At 45.9% G+C, this 20021-nt stretch overlaps 1 protein-coding gene across 1 annotated transcript in view; it reads left to right on the top strand.

Moving 5' to 3' along the window:
* The window catches only part of LOC138431402 (neuroligin-4, X-linked), a 397040-nt gene that overhangs the window by 87685 nt on the left and 289334 nt on the right, over positions 1–20021 (top strand). The window contains exon 4 of the mRNA XM_069573501.1: positions 2895–3716. Coding sequence (XP_069429602.1) covers positions 3245–3716 — 472 coding nt within the window. The 5' untranslated portion in view covers positions 2895–3244. The remainder of the gene's footprint in view (positions 1–2894; positions 3717–20021) is intronic.

The following is a 20021-nucleotide window of genomic DNA, read 5'->3' as shown; positions in this document are numbered from 1 at the left end:
GGACAGAGGAGCTTGGGGGGGGCTACAGTCTATGGGGGGCGGTCGCAAAGAGTTGGACACGGCTGAGCAGCTGAGCAGCTGATGGAGAAAAGACTGGTGGTTGCCAAAGGTGGGAGGTTGAGGGAAGGATGGAGCTGGAAGTTAGGGTTAGCAGATGTGAGCTTTTATATACAGAATGGAGAGACAGCAAGATCCTCCTGTATAGCACAGGGACCTGTATTCAGTATTCTACGCTAAACTGTCATGAAAAGGATTCTTAAAATACGTGAAGCTATAACTGAATCACTTTGCTGTACGGCCGAAAATAACAGTTTAATCAACTATATTGTTTAGTCACTTAACCTGAGTCCAGCTCTTGCCACCTCATGGACCGTAGCCCACCAGGCTCCTCTGTCCATGGGATTCTCCAGGCAGGAATACTAGAGTGAGTTGCCATGCCCTCCTCTGGGGGGGTCTTCCCAATGCAGCAATTGAGCCCAAGTCTCCTGCATTGGAGGCAGATTCTTTACCACTGAGCCCCCTGGGAAGCCTGTAATCAACTATACACTTCAAGAGAAAATGTTGATTTTTAAAAAGTAGCATCCTTGTATGATCACTTGAAATATTTTCTGTCTCTAATGCATTAATTGTAATGCTCATGTGTGACATTCTTATAAATATCATACATCCCTTATCTATTGAGAGTTGTGGGATCCACACTGAGACACAGAGAAATGGTCAGGGTGTTTTTTTGTTTGTTTGTTTTGAGGGGAGGGGGAGGGGAAGCAAGTGGCTTGCAGGATCTTCAGTCCCGCAATCAGGGACTGAACCCGGGTCCTTGTCAGCGAAGGCGTGGAGACCTGATCCCTGGACCGCCAGGGAATTCATTCCCAAGGATGTCACTCTTGGAAAGTGGGCTCCTCCCAAACTCCACAGGTCAACAGCTTAGATGTACCATAGGCTTCTTACATAGGCTGCAGGCTTTCCTGTGGAAGGCAGGTGGTATTTGACATGAGAATCAGGATCGCTCTACCAACACTCTTAACTATGAATGGTGACTTGATATGACAGAGGCTGCATGACTTGTTGATGGTCCTGGAGATGTACCTACCATGTTGTCCAGTCTCTTCCAAGGAAGCTAAGGTTCAGGGCAACAGTGCCTGGAGCCCAGATGCATGCTGTTGAGCCGCCCGAGACTGATAAGTATTCATGGTCTGCATGCCTGCTTAGTCGTTTTAGTCCTGTTCCGACTCTTTGCAACCCTATGGACGGTAGCCCTCCAGGCTCCTGTGTCCATGGGATTCACTGGACAAGAATAGTGGACTGAATTGCCATTTCCTGCTCTAGGGGATCTTCGTGGCCCAAGGAAGATCTTTAACATCTTTTGCTTTAGCAGGCGCTTTCAATTTGATGCTCCCTTTGTGTTGGGCCTCTTAGGTGGTGCTAGTAGTAAAGAACTGGCCCGCCAATGCAGGAGACTTGAGACATGTGGGTTCCATCCCTGGATCTGCAAGATACCCCTGGAGAAGGAAGTGGCAATCCACTCCAGTGTTTTTGCCTGGAGAATTCCATGGGCAGAGGAGCCTGGCGAGCTACAGTCCATAGTGTTGCAAAGAGTCAGACATGACTGAAGTGACTTGGCCTGCCCTTGGTATTGGCTGATAAATGTCCACATGGCAGGAAGCCGATCTGTTTTCCACATCTTAGAAGACTTTCAGAGTTCCACTCATTATATTTTAGGGCATAGTGATGGGTTTTTTTAATATTTATTTTTTAAGTGAAGTATAGTTGGTTTTCAGTGTTGATTCAGCTGTATATGAGTGTGAGTGTGTGTATGTGTGTTTCTGACACTTTTCCCATATAGCTTGTTGTAAAATATTGGGTATAGCTCCGTGCTGTACAGTAGGTTCTTGTTTATCTATTTCATAAAAGTAACCGAAGAATTGATGCATTTGAACTGTGGTGTTAGAGAAGACTCTTGAGAGTCCCTTGGACTGCAAGGAGATCCAACCAGTCCATTCTGAAGGAGACCAGTCCTAGGTGCTCTTTGGAAGGAATGATGCTAAAGCTGAAACTCCAGTACTTTGGCCACCTCATGCAAAGAGTTGACTCATTGGGAAAGACTCTGATGCTGGGAGGGATTGGGGCCAGGAGGAGAAGGGGACGACAGAGGATGAGATGGCTGGATGGCATCACCAACCTGATGGACGTGAGTGTGGGTGAACTCTGGGAGATGGTGATGGACAGGGAGGCCTGGTGTGCTGCGATTCATGGGGTCGCCAAGAGTTGGACACGACTGAGCGACTGAACTGCATTGAACTGTTTTTTTTTAAACATCCCAGAAACAGTGTTTAGGTGGTGCCTGTCCATTGATGGGCTGATATCAACAATAGTGAAATTGTACTTGTTGTTTACTTGATACACTTAGGAACTTGTGTGACTGTATGGACTGTAGCCCGCTAGGCTCCTCTGTCCATGGGATTCTCCAGGCAAGAATACTGGAGTGGGTTGCCATGCCCTCCTCCAGGGGAATCTTCCAAACTCAGGGATGGAACACACATCTCTTGCAGTGGCAGGCAGGTTCTTTATCACTGAGCCACCCTGGAAGCCCAAGAATCAAATTAGATGTCCATACCGTTGTCTGCATCGCTATCAGTACATGTTGTGGTGACATGTTGGTTCATGTAACAAAGTCTCGAGGGTTCCTGGAATATTTTGTTCTCCGGTGGGGGAACACTGTGCAAGTTGTCAGGACACTGGCTAGAGTCTACGGCCTGGAGAGACCATGCACTCCATTGATCGGTGAAAAAGCATTTCCGGGAGTGATGTGTAGGGTTTCCCGAAAGACGTAAAATGCTAGCGGTGACGCCGGTGTTCCGTTCACCATCTGTGTCCGCTTTTTCCTTTCCCTGCAGGCCGCCTGCTGTGCGTCGGCGTTCTTATAAAGGACCACTGTTGCTGGGAGGTGCCGGACGGGCCTGGCATCTTTGGAGCCCTGCAGCGGCGGGAATCCGGTGCGAGGATTAGGGCAGCACCGTGGTCTTGCAATGGGCGGTCAGGACCACCGCCGGGCTGGCTGTTGACCTTGGGCTCTGTCTATGCCTCATCGGGAGTGGGCTTGCAGGAAGCCCTTCGCCTCTCCCGGCTCTCGGTCCTTGGAAGCCCCTCTCTCTCCCCGAGGGCCCCCCGACTGCTCTGTCTGTTCTGCTCAGAGTCTCCGCCCCTGGACGTCCCACCCACCCAACCCCTGATGTGCGCGTGAGCCATGTCGAGACCCCAGGGACTGTTATGCCTTCCGCTGGCCTTCACCCCCGTCTGCGTCATGGTCAACTCCAACGTCCTGCTGTGGATCACCGCCCTGGCCGTCAAGTTCACGGTCATCGACAGCCAGGCCCAGTACCCCGTGGTCAGCACCAACTACGGCAAGATCCGGGGCTTGAGAACGCCGCTGCCCAATGAGATCCTGGGTCCCGTGGAGCAGTACCTGGGGGTCCCTTACGCCTCGCCCCCCACCGGGGAGAGGCGCTTCCAGCCCCCCGAGCCCCCCTCCTCATGGACGGGGGTCCGCAATGCCACCCAGTTCGCCGCCGTCTGCCCCCAGCACCTGGACGAGAGGTCACTCCTGCACGACATGCTGCCCGTGTGGTTCACGGCCAACCTGGACACCCTGATGACCTACGTGCAGGACCAGAATGAAGACTGCCTCTACCTGAACATCTACGTGCCCACGGAGGATGGTGAGTATGCGTCTTCGGCAGAGCGCACCTGCTGGGTCAGCCTCCCCGTGTGCCCGAAAGCCTTTTATCACGTCCTGTGCGTGATGTTTCTATGACCCAGCTATTATCTTCCATCGTCACAGGGCAGTTATCACTTGTGAGTTTGTGCAGTGTGTATTTACGCAGCTGGACAGTCCTGTAATGAAGGACTTAGTTCTTTCCGGACATTGCCTTTGTAGTATTGCTCTCATCTTTATTCCCAGATGAGAATCCATGTGAGTGGATAGTCTTGTAGGTTACACTGGGATCACCTATAAAAGGTGAATCTCAAGAAACTAATAGAACTAACGTGATCGGCCTTCAGGGAGCCACTGAAAATAACATCAGGAATAGTGCCCTTGGCTTTAACGTCTTAAGATGCTAGCACTTTCCCTTTTGAGTCTTAAGAGGAACCACCGATTGTTTTAAATACCCAAGCGAGGGATAGTTCGTTGAACGATTGAAATTGATTGTTGAAAAGCTGCCTTGTCGCCCTAAACTCGGACGTCATTTTCTTCCAGTAGTCACTGCCGGCAAACAGCAGATGTGTGTCGTCAGAAGGGTCTAGCTAAGTCAGAAAAATAATGTTCTTGCTGGGACCCAATGCCCCCTTTGCTTTTGGATAACTCAGCAGTGAAAGTCTTGGTAACAGTAATGTTCCATCTAAATCCAGTGCTTGTAAAACTGGGGTATCTCCTTCTATGTGTAGACTTCAGAAGGCCAACCAGACTGAAGTTGGGCTAGGTCCATGAGAAAAATTATGTTCTTATGTTAGAGCAAAATGACCGTTTTTTTTGCTTAGATAACACAGCAGTGAAAGTCTGTGAAAGCCATCATGTTCTATATATTATTATAACTTAACCCCACGCTAGTCAAACTTGGCTATCTCCTTGTCCATGAAGACTTTGAATTAAAATGTTTGATACAGACCAACCAGACCACTGGATACAGGGTAGACCCTTTTTTTTTTTTTCATTTCTTATTTACATGTGCTAGTTTCGTACGAGGAGAAGGAAAAGGGTAGAATGCAATCTTCCTGGAATTTTAAATTTAGAGGCATCATAGTACCTGTCCGTGTCTACTCTGAAAACCAAAATGCATCCTTGTCCTTGGTAACTTTCACACACACCTTTGTCCTCCTTTTTTTTGCCCTCTTTAATCCTTGAGAGAGATTTCTCCGTGAGACTCAACTGAGAGTCTAGCCGCAAACGCTGTGGTTCTTTCTCAGAGTAGATGCAGGGAGGTGGTGTGATGACTGTTTAGGAGAAACCAGGCCACAGGCGTCTGTTAGGGAGATGACAGGTGACGTCCAGGGAAAGGTATAGAAGGGTTGGGCTTCATCGTGTCAGCATAGGTTGGCATGGAGACGGCCTCCTTGTTGCTATGGAGACAGAGGAACCAATCACCTTGCATAGTCTAGGGCTGAATGGGGTTCAAGGAGTGACACCGGGTGCCTTACTTCCATGTCGTGCCCTGAGCTGTCCTTGCATGTGGCAGCTCCTAGTACCTCTTTGGTGCATCGACAAGGACCCCATCCCAAGCAAATTAAGGGTTCGCCTTTCTAAGTCCTGGACTTTGTCATCATGAGCTGTCCCCTTGAAAGAATTAAAAGAAAGATGGAAGGGGAGGCAGGGTAGAGGGAACAAACTTGGGTAAAAGATTAAACTTGATTTTGCAATAAATTTGACATGCTGGTGTTTATGAACAGGTAACTTGAGAGTGCTACCCTTTCAGATAAGGAACGTGCCTCAAAGGGAATGCCTCCTTATGAGAAAGTGAAAAACAGTGTTAGTCCCTCAGACGTGTCTGTCCCTTTGCGACCTCGTGGACTATAGCCCGCCAGGCTCCTCTGTCCATGGGATTCTCCAGGCAGAAATACTGGAATGGGTTGCCATTCCCTTCTTCAAGGGACCTTCCCAACCCAGGGATCGAACGAGGGTCTCCCGCATTGCAGGCAGGTCCTCTACAGTCTGAGCCTTGACAGGTAGGGCACAATTAGACCATCCAGGAAGAAAAGTCAATAGCTTCCTTGATGGCAGACTCATAAGTGTGCAATTGTGTCGATGGAAACCGTAAGCAATTTGGCCATTTCTTTGTGGTTCAGTATTCAATAGGAATTTGGGGGGAAAAAAAAACACGTGAAAAATGCTGCCTAACAGAGAAGCAGTCTAAATTTAAGAATAAAGGTGGTGCTGCTTGTTGACTTCTGGGGTATTTTTATAGCACTTTTGCACGCCGTATCTCACACCATCTTGACGGGAGAATCAGAAATCTAATAGGGGCTGAATAGCTAAAATTGATCTTCCTATAATATATAAATAATGGAGTTTCGCTGGTGAGTGAAGCCACACGCCTGTGTGTCTGCAGAAACAGAAAATTGCAGCCTATTGGGTCAGGAGTTCTGTGCGTTTAAAAAAGATAACTCGTGTCCATTTGACAATGAACGTGGAGGTTTAGATATTTAATTACTGGTTCTTCCTAAATGAAGAAACCCTACTTCTGCCATAACACATGGAAATTATGGCTTCATGCTGGTTCCTGCAGAGAGTTTCCTTTAGGGCATATCTAAATTCGTAACTGTGCCTTTGATGAAATGGATGTATGGCGATGCCAGCTATTTGGAATTCAGAATTCCACTTTGGCGCTCGGTTATTTATTTATTTATTTTTGGTTTGTCCTGACGCTTTGATCAGTTGGTGTGTCCATGTGACTTCACTGCCAATAATGTAATTATGGGTTGGTGTCACGTACCAGTTAAGCTTTACATATTGTCGTGGCAACAGAGAGAGCCATTCCTAATTTCCAGAGACATGCACTTATTGTAAGCAGACGAGTGGCTCCCCCAGAGAAGGGCGGGCTTCCCAGGTGGCTCAGTGGTAAAGAACCCGTCTGCAGTGCAGAAGGCGTGGGTTCGATCCCTGGGTGGGGAAGTGTCCCTGGAGGAGGAAATGGCAACTCACTGCATTGTTTTTGCCTGGAGAATCCCATAGACAGAGGAGCCTGGTTGCTGCAGTCCATGGGGTTGCAAAGAGTCGGACACCACGTGACGGAAGTCACTTAGCAGGCATGCATGACCACACACGGAGGGAAGGGCAAGTCCTAAGCCCAGGAAACATTGGCTGTTATTACCTTAGAGTGCTAAGCGGAGGAGGTTGCATCTGAAATTAATACCTGCTTACCTGTGGACTTTAAGATGCAGAGCATATACTCCGGCTTATCTGGGTGGGTCCATATGTGTTCGCAGAGACCGTTAATTGTGGATGAGGGAGAGAGAAAAGACGAGCAGGGCCAGAGGAAAGCAACAGGGAAAAGGCGCAGCAGCCAAGACGGAGCCAGAAGTCGTGGGATTCGGCAGCTTCTCGAAGCTGGAAAAGACAAGATTCCTCCCCTTGAGCCTCCAGAAAGCCCTGCCCACCCCTCAATCTTAGCCTGGTGGAACTCTGGCCTTCAGATTTCTAAGAGCCTCAATAGCTGCCCCTTGAGGCTGCAACATTGGTGGCGATTTGTTACGGCAGGGACAGAAATCTCATACAAAATTTGGGCAGCTTTTATCACAGTTTGAAATTTATCGTGAAGTGTTTCCCTGATTGAAAGCAACCCACACACCACTAAACAGTTAATGCGAAGTTTCTCCGTCACTACTCATTCTGAGATGGTAATTCCTTTGTTTACCTTTGTAACGCCAGACTAGCTTGTTTTTATTAAACTGTTATTTTAATGCTGGGTAGGTTAAAAACTTACTGCTTTCTGTTATACATGTTAAGGAGTCAACGTTAGTCGTGATGGCTGGGTGGAGATTTTGAAGATGTGAGGTTTAAACTCTAGAAAGCAGACACCCAACTTTTGGTTGGAGGTGTGAAAAGAGGTTTCTGGCAAACCTTACTAGTATTCAAAAGCAATGCTGATTTTACACAGGAGCGTAGTGAAAATGCTAGTCACTCGGTCGTGTCTGACTCTTTGCAGCCCCGTGGACTGTAGCCCGCCAGGCTCTTCTGTCCATGGGATTCTCCAGGCAAGAATACTGGGGTGGGTTGCCATGCCCACCTCCAGGGGAATCTTCCTGACACAGGGATGAAATGAAGGCGCTTTTAAAGATCTCCAGATGCCCAGAGTGAGTGTAAGTGAATGGCATCAAGGAAAACACCCAAATGGTTCTCTTCCCTCATCTGACATTTAGAAGCAGCTGTACCTCTGAATGGCTTCTTCATGTATTAGCATAATCTTTTCAGCTCCTTGTTCCTTCGGTCAAGACCTCAAGATCTGATCTCTTCTGCAGTCAGGTGGATTCTCTCCCCTTTTGAGAAACAACTTACTGGTGAATTTATTTGAGAGGATGTCAGTTAATTCTCTCCCCTCCCCAGTTTTAGTGAGATGTCTCTGAGGGACATCACCATGCAAGTTGAAGGCAGACAGCATGACGGTTTGACTTCCATGAAATGAGAGACGCGATCACCACAATAGTTTCAGCTAATGTCCATCTTCTCACGGGCTTCCCTGGAGGCGCAGTCTGTCGAGAATCTGCCTGCAGGAGACATGGGTTCGATCCTCCCGTTGGAAAGATACCCTGGAGGGGAGGGCAAGGCAACCCACTCCAGTATTCTTGCCTGGGGAATCCCGTGGACAGAGGAGCTTGCGGGCTACAGTCCATAGGGTTGCAAAGAGTTGGACACAACAGAGCAACTATACCACCTACCACCACAGATCTCATATAGCTGTAAGAAAAAGAAAAAAATGAAAGATTTTCTTTTCCTTGTGATGAGAACTGTTAGGCTGTACACTTAAAAAATTTTTTTTAATTGGAGGCTAACGACTTTACAATATTGTGGTGGTTTTTGCCATACAACGACATGAATCAGCCATGGGTGTACATGTGTCCCCCATCCTGAACCGCCCTCCCACATCCCTCCCCATCCCATCCCTCAGGGATCGAACCTGGCCTGGCGCGGTCTCCAGGTTGCCTGTGTCTCATTGAGCAATGGTAACTACAGCCGTCAACCCTGTACATTACACCCTTGGCGCTTGCTTATCTTAGAACTGGGAGCTTCTACATTCTGATAACTTTTATCCAACACCCTACGCCTCTGCCACCCCCCCACTTCTGGCTGCAGCAAATCTGATCTCTTCTTCTATGAGTTTGGTGTTTTTAGAAAACTTTTTAATTGGAGTATAGATGGTATACAATGCTGTGTTAGTTTCCGCTGCTAAATATATACGTATATCCCCTTTTTCAGATTCTTTTCTGCCATAGCTCACTACAGAATGTTGAACAGAGTTCCCTGTACTATGCAGTAGGTTCCTGCTAGTTATCTAATTTTTATAGAGTCATATGTATTTGCCAATCCCAATCTCCCAGTTTATCCTTGCCCCCCTCCTTACCCCTTGGTAACCATAAGTTCGTTCTCTACATCTGTGAGTGTTTTGTAAAGACGTTCCCTTGTACTATTATTTTTTTTTAGATTCTATGTATAAGTGATACATTATGATTTTTAGATTCCATATAGATGTGAATACAATATTTGTGCTTTTTCAAAACCAATCTCACTGAGCGTTATGCCATCGAGGCCCACTCGCTTTGTCGCAGACAGTGGGAATTTCCTTTTTAACAGCTGAGTGATACTCCACCGCACACCTACACCTACACACCTACTTGTGTTTCCATTCACGTGTGCGTGGTTGCTTTGGTTGTTCCCCCGCCTTGACAATTGTGTGCAATGCTGCTGTGAAGGTAGGGACGCAGTAACTTCTCTGAATCCTCCCGACTGTCAGCTTGCTTCACTCTTTCCGCTGAGCTTGTAGCACTGATTGGCTAAGAACACGCCTGCCAGCCTGCAAATGCCAGCCTGTTCCCTTCCCGGTTGAGTGATTATGGGTGGGTTCTTCAGCTAGTGCGTGCCTCATTTTCCTTGGGTATAAAACAGAGGTGAGCTGGGAGACTTCTTTGCACACATATCCAGCCCCCAATCAGATGTTTGTGAAGCATAGTTAATGCAAGAACAGAGAACCTGAAGATGTTATTCGTTCAGTTGTGTCTGACTCTTTGTGACCCCATGGACTGTAGCCCACCAGGCTCCTCTGTCCATGGGATCCTCCGGGCAAGAATACTGCAGGGGGTTGCCATTCCCTGCTCCAGGGGGTCTTCCCGAGCCAGTGATCGAACCCGGGTGTCCTGTGTGGCAGGCAGATTCTTGATCGTCTGAGCCACTAGGGGCTCCCGGAGAACCAGAACTTTTCAGCTAATTTGTACATGTGTATCTGTCTACTATAATGTCCAGTCCACCATTAACGTAGATTGCCTGTAACATAAGTGTTTATATGTCATAGTGGAAGGGTCAGCTTAGGAAATGGGACCGAGGGTCTATCACTTCTGGACAGTTCCTAATATGGCTTTAACAAAAGACGAGTGTTGAGAAATGGAACGAATTTTTTTTAATTGAAGTGTAGTTGAGTTACAATGTTGAGTTAGTTTCTGCTGTACAGCAAAGAGATTCAGTTACATACACACACACACACACACATTGATTTTTATGTTCCTTTCCATGGTGGTTTATCACCGGATATTGAATGTGGTCCCCTTTGCTGTACAGTAGGAACTTGCTTGTCTGTTCTAAATACAGTAGTTCCCATCTGCTAATCCCAAGGTCCTGTTCCATCCTTCCCCCTACCCTTAGGCAGCCACACACCTGGTCTCTTGTGCCTCTGAGTCTGTTTCTCTTTCGTAGATAACTTCCTTTGTGCCATGGTTTAGATTCCACATATAAGTGATATCACATGATGTTTGTCTTCCTGTTTCTGAATCAGTTCACTTAGTATCATCAACTCTTGGTTCATCCACGTTGCTGCAAATGACAATATATCAGGAATGGCCTTTTTTTTTAAACAAAGAGCTGAGTATTACCTTCTGCTTATTCCTAAGCTTTGTCTTTTTCAGCATGAGTCGTCAACTGGATTTTTAGCATCCCACTTGATTTACAGAAATTAATCACCAAAGAAGCATTAAAATGCATTTCTTGGAACAGGCTCTCAGAACAGCCGAAGACAATAGCACAATTCTTTTTTTTCTTTTTAACGTCAGATAAAGGAAAAATTAAGTGCCTTTCTCTTCTCATCAAGTCACAAATAGTTCAGGTGTATGCAGAGGGGGCAAAAAAAATCTAGGTGAGAAACTTAAAGCTGTGCCAGTTAACACGGTGAGGCAGGTGTTTTAGCCGGTCCACATCAGCACGAAGCTACGTGAGAGTCACTAATTGCTTCCCATTTTCATGTCAGGGGGATGTTTGACGTTGTGTAGACATGGCTTGTAAGTGGAGATAATTGGGAAAGATTATTAGATAAATATCTCCCTGACAAGGAATAATGGAAAACAGTTTAGCATGTTGTGAACGCGGTTAAACGAGAGTGGATTTCTGGCAACATGTGTTTCTCTCCCAGCTGAACAAGCTCTCCAATAGAAGAATAATCCTGTGGAGGGTTTAGAAATTTTGCATGTTTCGAAGAATACTACTGGCTTAGCATGCCTTGCAAGTTAGAAAACCTGTTCTCTAAGGAAGAGAATTTCCCGTTACACTTGTCATCTTCCAGAATTTGAGTTTTAACTCAGTTGGCAGTTTATAGATTTTTTCCATTACTACAACAAGTCCCAGGGACATCGTTGTTGTTGTTAAGTCGCTCAGTTGTGTGCGACTCTTTGTGACCCCATGGACCACAGCATGCCTTCGACATCTCCCGGAGTTTGCTCAAATTCATATCCATTGGGTCGGTGATGCTATCTACCTATCTCATCCAAGTCACTTAGGATGTATTAAAAACCACGTTTGCTATCTATGCATATTTATAAGCAATAGTTTTTAAAAAAACTGTTAGAAAGTTGAGGTGCAAGTTAGTCCGCTAGAATATGTGTGCGTGCCCAAAAATTTGCTCGTTATTTGTTCAGTATCCCACCACCCACGAGGGCTTCCCTTGTAGTTCAGCTGGTAAGGAGTCTACCAGCAATGCAGGAGACCTGGGTTCAATCCTTGGGTTGGGAAAATCTCCTGGAGAAGGGAAAGGCTACCCACTCCGTTGTTCTGGCCTGGAGAATTCCACGGACTGTATAGTCCATGGGGTTGCAAAGAGTCAGACACAACATACAGACTTTCAGGTTCTTTCATCCCACCCCCAGGACCTGTAATAGCTTCATTTGCTAGAGACTTTCACTTTCTTTCATCCCACCACCCAGGACCTATAATAGCTTCATTTGCTGCCAGAGACGCTGCTGGTTTGAACACTGTTGTTTATTTTGCATATTGCCTTGGTGAAGCCTTCAACCTCCTTAGTGACACCTCACTTATGAATAATAATAGTATTGTGTGTGTGTGGGTGTGGTTAGTTGCTCAACTGTGTCCGACTCTCTGCGACCCCATGGACTGTGGCCTGCCAGGCTCCTCCATCCTTGGGATTCTCCAGGCAAGAATACTGGAGTGAGTAGCCGTGCCCTTCTCCAGGGGATCTTCCTGACCCAGGGATCAAACCCAGGTCTCCTGCATTACAGGCAGATTCTTTACTGTCTGAGCCACCAGGGAAACCCAGTAGTATTACATCTCCTGGGAATGTCTTTTCATGTTATAGTGATTTGGCTCTAAGCTACCGTACAGGACTTAATTAGGAAAGAGAAAACATGGCTGTGTTCTTGTGACTTCAGTTTTATGGCCGTTCAGCGTTGGCCTCATTACCAGTATCTGTCACTGGAAGATTAAGTTTCTTCAGTGTCATGAAGGGGAGTAGATTCCTGTCTGTCTGGTCCCCTGCTTGCTGAGACCAGGCTGTTTGTGTAATGAATTACCTTCATTAATGTTGGTACAATGAATTTGTATAATGTTTTCTCCTTTATGGTTAACCAGGCTGTTGGGTGTAATGAATTAGGTTAACCAGGCTGTTGGGTGTAATGAATTAGTTTCATATTTTCTGCTTTATAGTTACACGTGAATTAATTTCATGTGTTACTGCCTGTATGGTTAACCAGGATGGTTCTGTAATGAATTAATTTCTTGTTTTCTCCTTATAGTTACACATGAATTAATTTCATGTGTTACTCCCTTTATGGTTAACCGGGATGGTTCTGTAATGAATTAATTTCTTGTTTTCTCCTGATAGTTACCCATGAATGAGTTAAGCAGGCTGTTTCTATAATGGATTAATTTCTTGTTTTCTCCTTTACAGCTAGCCATGAATTAATTTCACCTGTTACTCCGTTTACAGTTAAGCAGGCTGTTTCTGTAATGAGTTAGTTTCACGTTCTCTCCCTTACGATTAAACACGACTTCGTTTCATGTCTTACCTCCTTTACGGTCACCGAGGCTGTTTCTGCAAGGAGTTAGTTGCGTGTTGAAGGCATTGGCACCCCACGCCAGTCCTCTTGCCTGGAGAATCCCATGGACGGAGGAGCCTGGAAGGCTGCAGTCCGCGGGGTCGCTGAGGGTCGGACACGACTGAGCGACTTCACTTCTTTCACTTTCTCTTTATGCTGCATCCAGAGACACACAGCCTGCAGTTAAAGCGAACAGAAGGTGATACTCTGTTCAGTTCGGCTCTCGGGACCGCAAAGAGTTTGTGAGGCGTGCACAACAGCAGCCCTGCGTCAGTAAATCGGGCCTGCAAATCACCGGCGAGCTTGCAGACGCAAAGTGTGAGAAAGAGCGGTCTGTTCACGCCCTGACCCCTTGTTAGGATGAAATGAAGCTGAGACACAAGGTCGTCCCTATCTCATTAATTCAGTCGAATATTCTGTGTAGGCTTGGAAAAGTAAGTTTCTACAACTGGAAACAGATTTTTTAAAATGCGAAAACCCAAAAAAGTTCGTGGTAGATTTCACATCTCTGAAGATTTGGAGTGGTGATGACGCAGGTGGGTGTGTCGCTTGTCCTGTGTCTGTGTGGGTCTGTGTGTATGATTTAGGAGGAAAATCCATAAGAAAAACCGCCCATAATCCCCTCAAGATCCCGTGTGTTCCGACTTTCTGGAAAAAGCCAAATTGCGCATGGAGATGACAAGACCATCCTTTCCTCCCAGAGTCCCCAGGCACTTTGAATTTTCCCTTCATCAGGACACTGCCTTGTCTGATGTGACTGTGGTCCTGTGTACAATCCTGGAGTTTTCCCCTGGGGAAGAGGGTGTGTGCCCATCTGAAAGGGAGGGACACTGAGAGTATTGATTTGTCTCAAGTCAAGGAGCTTTTCTAGTCTGTTTCCACGAGTTTTGAAAATGACATGTCCCGGAGCACTCCTATCCCTTTGCCTTAGGATGGGTGCTTTCAGCTGGGTTGTGTTTTATTTATGACGTAACATAATCCATCACTCCATCCAAAAGCACACACGTTCACCTCACGAGCTATTTCTTCACCGTGGTTCTAACTCGAGCCAGATTCTCTGTGGGTCTTTAGAGCCCAACGGGGAAGCTTTGTGTATTTTTTCTTCTCTCCTCCATTTCTTATTCTCCTCGCAGCCTTCTTGGATGGTTCACTGAGAAATAGTGATGAATCACTGTTTGTACTTAGTGTATGCAAGGTTTTGGGTGAATCCAACAAAGGTCCGTCTAGTCAAAGCTGTGGCTTTTCCAGTAGGCATGTATGGATGTGAGAGCTGGACTATAAAGAAAGCTGAGCACTGAAGAACTGATGCTTTTGAACTGTGGTGTTGGAGAACACTCTTGAGAGTCCCTTGGGCTGCAAGGAGATCCAACCAGTCCATCCTAAAGGAGATCAGTCCTGAATATTCATTGGAAGGACTGATGCTGAAGCTGAAATTCCAATCCTTTGGCCACCTAATTCAAAGAACGGACTCATTGGAAAAGACCCTGATGCTGGGAAAGATTGACGGCAGGAGGAGAAGGGGGCGACAGAGGATGAGACGGTTGGATGGCATCACCGACTCAATGGACATGAGTTTGAGCAAGCTCTGGAAGTTGGTGATGGACAGGGAGGCCTGGCATGCTGCAGTCCGTAGGGTCGAAAAGAGTCGGACATGACTGAGCTGCTAAAGCAACAAAAAAGATGACGTAAAGAGATATAAGCCTTTGATGGGAAAGTACATGAGTCCCAGCAAAAACTATAAGCTTCAGAAAGGCATCAGTAGGCACAGTGAATTCAAGCAGGGAGTGCTTTAAGTTACCACGGAGAAAAAAGAAAAAAGAAAGAATTTGAAAGTTACCTTTTCTATTGAGGATCCACGATGGAAATGTTCCCATCCGTCTTGAGATGACGATCCAAATATCCACTCCTTTACCGTGAGAGGAAGAGACTCTTTCCGAGTTTCTGAAAGCTAAGCTTCTTGTTCGTTGCTTCTCCAGATGGACCGAGACATAAAAATGTACAGAATGGTGAGAGGGGGAGGGATAAATGAAAACCCTGACAGAACTATAGGGAGGGGCTTTGATGGTGCAATTCAACATGCAAAGTAGTCACTTGGGTTTTTTTTTTTTTTTTTTGCATCGCTCTATTTTTTGACATTGGAGGATTCATAAATGGAATTACATCCGAAGGAATACTAATGCCTATTTTTCTTCTCAACAGACTGTGCAATAAAATTTATGTCAAAGAGCACAAGTTTCCATTCATACCAAATTCAAATATACTTATCTTCTGAAATTAGGAAAAAAAATATCATTAACAGCTTTGCTGCTCCTCCAAAATCTTCGCCTAGTGAAATACTTTCATAATGCTACATTTTAGACTCCACAAATCTTATATCACTATAATATTAATTTCCTACACTTTGACAAATAGCTTAGGGACTTCCCTGGCGGTCCAGTGGTGAAGACTCCACTTTCCAATGCAGGAGGCGTGGGCTTGATCCCTGGGAAGGAAATAAGGTCCCGCATGAAGAGGAGTGCATCCAAAAATTAAAAAAAAAAAAAAAGTTTTAATTTAAAAAATAGAGTAGTTAATTGTAGAGAGGAAATTGTCTCTTCCCTAAGAAAATTCAATCGATAAAAAAATAAGGAAGCTCAATTCGATATTTCCTTTTGAGTTTAAGTCAGGTAATGAGATTAGCATATTGTATAAGGATGTTTGCCTTCCTTTCCCCCCCCCTCCTCCCAAAGAAAGGGATTTTAGTAGATTGACTATCCTACGACCCAGTGATCATATTACCTGGGAGTGACCGGGGAATTCCACCAGCACGTGAATCACAGAATGACGAGGTCCTCCCTAGGCTGCTGTGGATAACCTGTCCGTTAATTATCTGACTCTTGGTTGGATGTCTTGGTACTAACAGTCATAGCCAGTATCAACCTATAGGCGTGCCTTTTCTGTCACTGATCATGACATGTGTGTGGCAGTCATATTATTATTTTTTTTAATTGGTGGATAATTGCTTTATAATATCGTGTTAATTTCCGCTGCTCAGCAATGTGAATCAGCCATACATATACATGTACCCTCTCCCTCTTGAGCCCCCCACCCACCCCCCCGTTACCCCTCTAGGTCATCCCAGAGCACCGAGCTGAGGCCCCTGAGCTATACATAGCAGCCTCCCACTAGCTGTCTGTTTTACGCATGGTGCTGAATATGGGTGGGGTTCTCTGGTGGCTCAGATAGTAAAGAATCTGCCTGCAGTGCCGGAGATGCAGGTTCAATCCCTGGGTCGGGAAGATCCCCTGGAGAAGGGCACGGCAACCCGCTCCAGTATTCTTGCCGGGAAAATCCCATAGACAGAGAAGCCTGGTGGGCTACAGTCCATGGGGTCACAAAGAGTCAGATACGACTGAGTGACTGACATTATCATTTTCAGTGTATATATATCAGCAGTGTGGTGGTTTTTTTTTTTTTTTTTGGCAAATGCATGTAGTTCTTGGCTCATCTATATTGAACCTGAAATATTTTTATACTCAAAACAAAAAAGTAATATAGATCCAATACGAATTATAGAATGAGACAGAAAATAGATCCCCTCTGCTTCCTGCAACAGGCAGATCACGTGCACCAAGGAGGAAGTGTTTTGCAGCTGAGACTTCAATTGCCCCACAGGAAACCCTCTGCATGACAATTACCAGCTTCAGTCTTTCTGAAGCTGCATATTTCCCCAAAATAGCAAACCCCAGAGGTGTTCCAGGAGAAGAAAGCAGAAAATTGGGGAATAGGCAGCGCACTAACGCACTTGCATTTCGGGGACAGCAGTGGGTTGCCTGGCTGTAAATGCAGTCGTCTATAATTTGATTTCATGGAGATGGAATCGTTTCCGAGGAATTAATTAAAGTTCACAGGTAGGAAAAAGAGTGGAGCTTAACATCTCAGAGGGCTTTCTCTAGACTTAGGGGAAAATGCTCTTCCTCTAGCCTGTTCTAAAAATTAAGGTTGTGCAATTATTATTATTATTGTGTGTGTGTTAGCCACTCAGTCATGTCCAACTCTGTGCGACCCCATGGACTGTAGCCCGCCATGTTCCTCAGTCCGTGGGATTTTCCAGGCAAGAATACTGGAGGGAGTTGCCATGTCCTTCCCCAGGGGATCTTCCCGACCCAGGGATAGAACCCGGGTGTCTTATGTCTCCTGCATCGGCAAGCAGGCTTTTATTACTAGTGCTGAGAAGCCCATTATTATTGTTACTTTTAAAAAAATCATTATTTATGTTATTTATTTAGGGCTGCAGAGACGTTTTTGCTAGTTGCTGTGCTCAGGCTTTTTCTTGCCAAGGTTTCTCCTATTGTGGAGCAGGGCTGAGTACTTGTGGAGCACGGGCTGAGTACTTGTGGAGCACGGGCTCAGTACTTGAGGAGCATGGGCTGAGTACTTGTGGAGCATACATTTAGTTACTCTCCGGCAAGTGGAATCTTTGCAGACCAGGGATTGAACTCTGGTCTCCGGCATTGGCGGGACGACTCTCCTCATCACTGAGCCCCCAGGGGAGGCCCCTTATTATAATTACTATGGTCATGGTTTACAGTAGATAAGCTATGAACAGGTAGCATGAGGTGCCTGGCGGCACATGAGATGTGGCAGGGGTGGGATATAGTCTGGGAGTGTATCAATGCTTATTGGGATTCCCTGGTGGTTCAATGTTAAAGAACCTGCCTGCCAATGCAGGATTCATAATAGATGTGGGTTCTACACTTGGGTTGGGAAGATCCCTTGGAGGAGGAAATGGCGACCCACTCCAGTATTCTTGCCTGGAGAATCCCATGGACACAGGAGCCTGGGGGACTACAGTCCATGGGGTCGCAAAGAGTTGGATGTGACTGAAGCGACTTAGCACACACAGGTCAGTTGGAATCTTTTAAAAACTTTTAGAGACCATGCCTTGGCTAAGCATTCTTCAGACTTTTTTCTTGTCACATGTTTTGAGTTTATATTTTGAGTGAACTCTGGGAGTTGGTGATGGACCGGGAGGCCTGGTGTGATGTGATTCATGGGGTCGCAAAGAGTCGGACATGACTGAGCGACTGAACTGAACTGAACTGAGTAGAGGTTGAATTGTGTCCTCCCCCCGCCACCCCCGCAAAGATATGTTGAACTTTTAGCAGCCCCCCCAATATGTACGAATGTCACCCGATCTGGAAATAGGGCTTTTACAAATGTCATCAAGGTAAAAATGAGGTCACACTGTATTAGCAGGGACCCTAAATCTGTTATACCTGGTGCCTTTATAAGAAGAGTTAGTGTATTCATTCAGAAATTTCTATTTATGATAAAAATGGGCAGAAAATCAGAATAGGTGTTTTCCAAAGAAGCCATAACACAAGGTCAGTGGGTACTTGAAAAGATGCTCAGCATCTTTAGTTATCAGGGAACTGCAAGTGAACACCAGGAGATATGCCTTCACACCTGTTAGAACACCTGATGTTCAAAAGACAGATTTGGCAAGGATGTGGACAAGAGTGAACTCCTGTTAGCTGTTGGCAGGAATGTAAATCGGTACAGCCCCTAGGGAAAACAGTGTGGAGGTTCCTCAAAAAAAGAAGAAAAAAAAAATAGCAGCCGTAAGATCCAGCAAACCCGCTTCTGAGTATTTATCCAAAGAAAGCAAAAGATACTAACTTGGGAAGATGTGTACACCCCTGTGTTCACTGTAGCATTAGTTACAATAGCCAAGATACGGACAGTCCATCAGTGGATGAAATCAGTGTCCGTCAATGGATGAAAGGAGAAATAAGATGTGATCGATATATTCAGTGGGATATGGTTCCACCATTAAAAGAAGGAAACCCTGCCATTGGCAACAATATGGATGGGTCTCAGTGACAATATGTTTAGTAAAGGAAGCCCGACAAAGAGAAATACTGTGCTTTTTTCAGTTATGTGTCAAATCTGAAAAGCAAAACCAGAAAAAAAAAAAAAAGCAGGACACTCAAGCTCATGCTGAGAGCAGACTGATGCTTATGTGGTAGGGAGTTGGGAGTGGGAGAGATAAAACATAAGAACCCTGTAAATCTCACTTCCTTCCTTTCTACAACTGTATAAAAAGAAAAAAAAAAAGCTAGCTTGTGGGAAGCTGTCCCTTCTCTGTGAGCTTCGCCCATGGAGTCCTAGTGAAGCGTTTGCATCAGCATTTCAGAAGGAACTAATATGGGAGTCCTCGGTGTTCATTGGAAGGAATGATGCTGAGGCTGAAACTCCAATCCTTCGACCACCTCATGTGAAGAGTTGACTCATTGGAAAAGACTCTGATGTGGGGAGGGATTGGGGGCAGGAGGAGAAGGGGATGGCAGAGGATGAGATGGCTGGATGGCATCACTGACTTGATGGACATGAGTTTGGGTAAATTCTGGGAGTTGGTGATGGACAGGGAGGTCTGGCATGCTGCAGTTCATGGGGTCAAAAGGAGTCAGACATGAACTGAACTGAATATAGGAGGGAATAGTCAAACACATCACCAGCAAGCTTGGTCTTTGTTTTCTCTTGGGCAAAATGTTCTTCAGTCTGGAGAGTGGATCTTAAAAAAAATAAAAACAAACCCAAATCTTAGCAGAAGTGTTCATACCTTTTGTATGAGCAGATCGTGAATTTAATAAACAGGGATTGAGCCCTTACATTGGTAGAAGGAGGGTGATGGAGGAGAAAAAGGAGGAAAAGAGAAGAGGTCAATGGAAGTGGGTTTTGGGGAGGGGATGAGATCAGAATGAAGCCCGCAGAGATTCAGAGGGAAAACAGCTATGATGATGGAGGCAGAGATGCAGAGATGGAAGGGGTGCATTTCCATCCAAAACCCACCAAGGACCACCACCGACAGCTCTGAGCTGAGAGAGAGACATGGAACAGAGCTTCCCTCACAACCCATGGAAGGAACCCACCCTGTGAACTCCTTACTACTGCACGTCTGT

Source organism: Ovis canadensis, chromosome Y (genome assembly GCF_042477335.2).
Source record: "Ovis canadensis isolate MfBH-ARS-UI-01 breed Bighorn chromosome Y, ARS-UI_OviCan_v2, whole genome shotgun sequence".
NCBI classification, from domain to species: domain Eukaryota; kingdom Metazoa; phylum Chordata; class Mammalia; order Artiodactyla; family Bovidae; genus Ovis; species Ovis canadensis.
The sequence above is the reverse complement of the archived record's forward strand: the minus strand, read 5'-3'. Positions and strand labels throughout refer to the sequence as shown.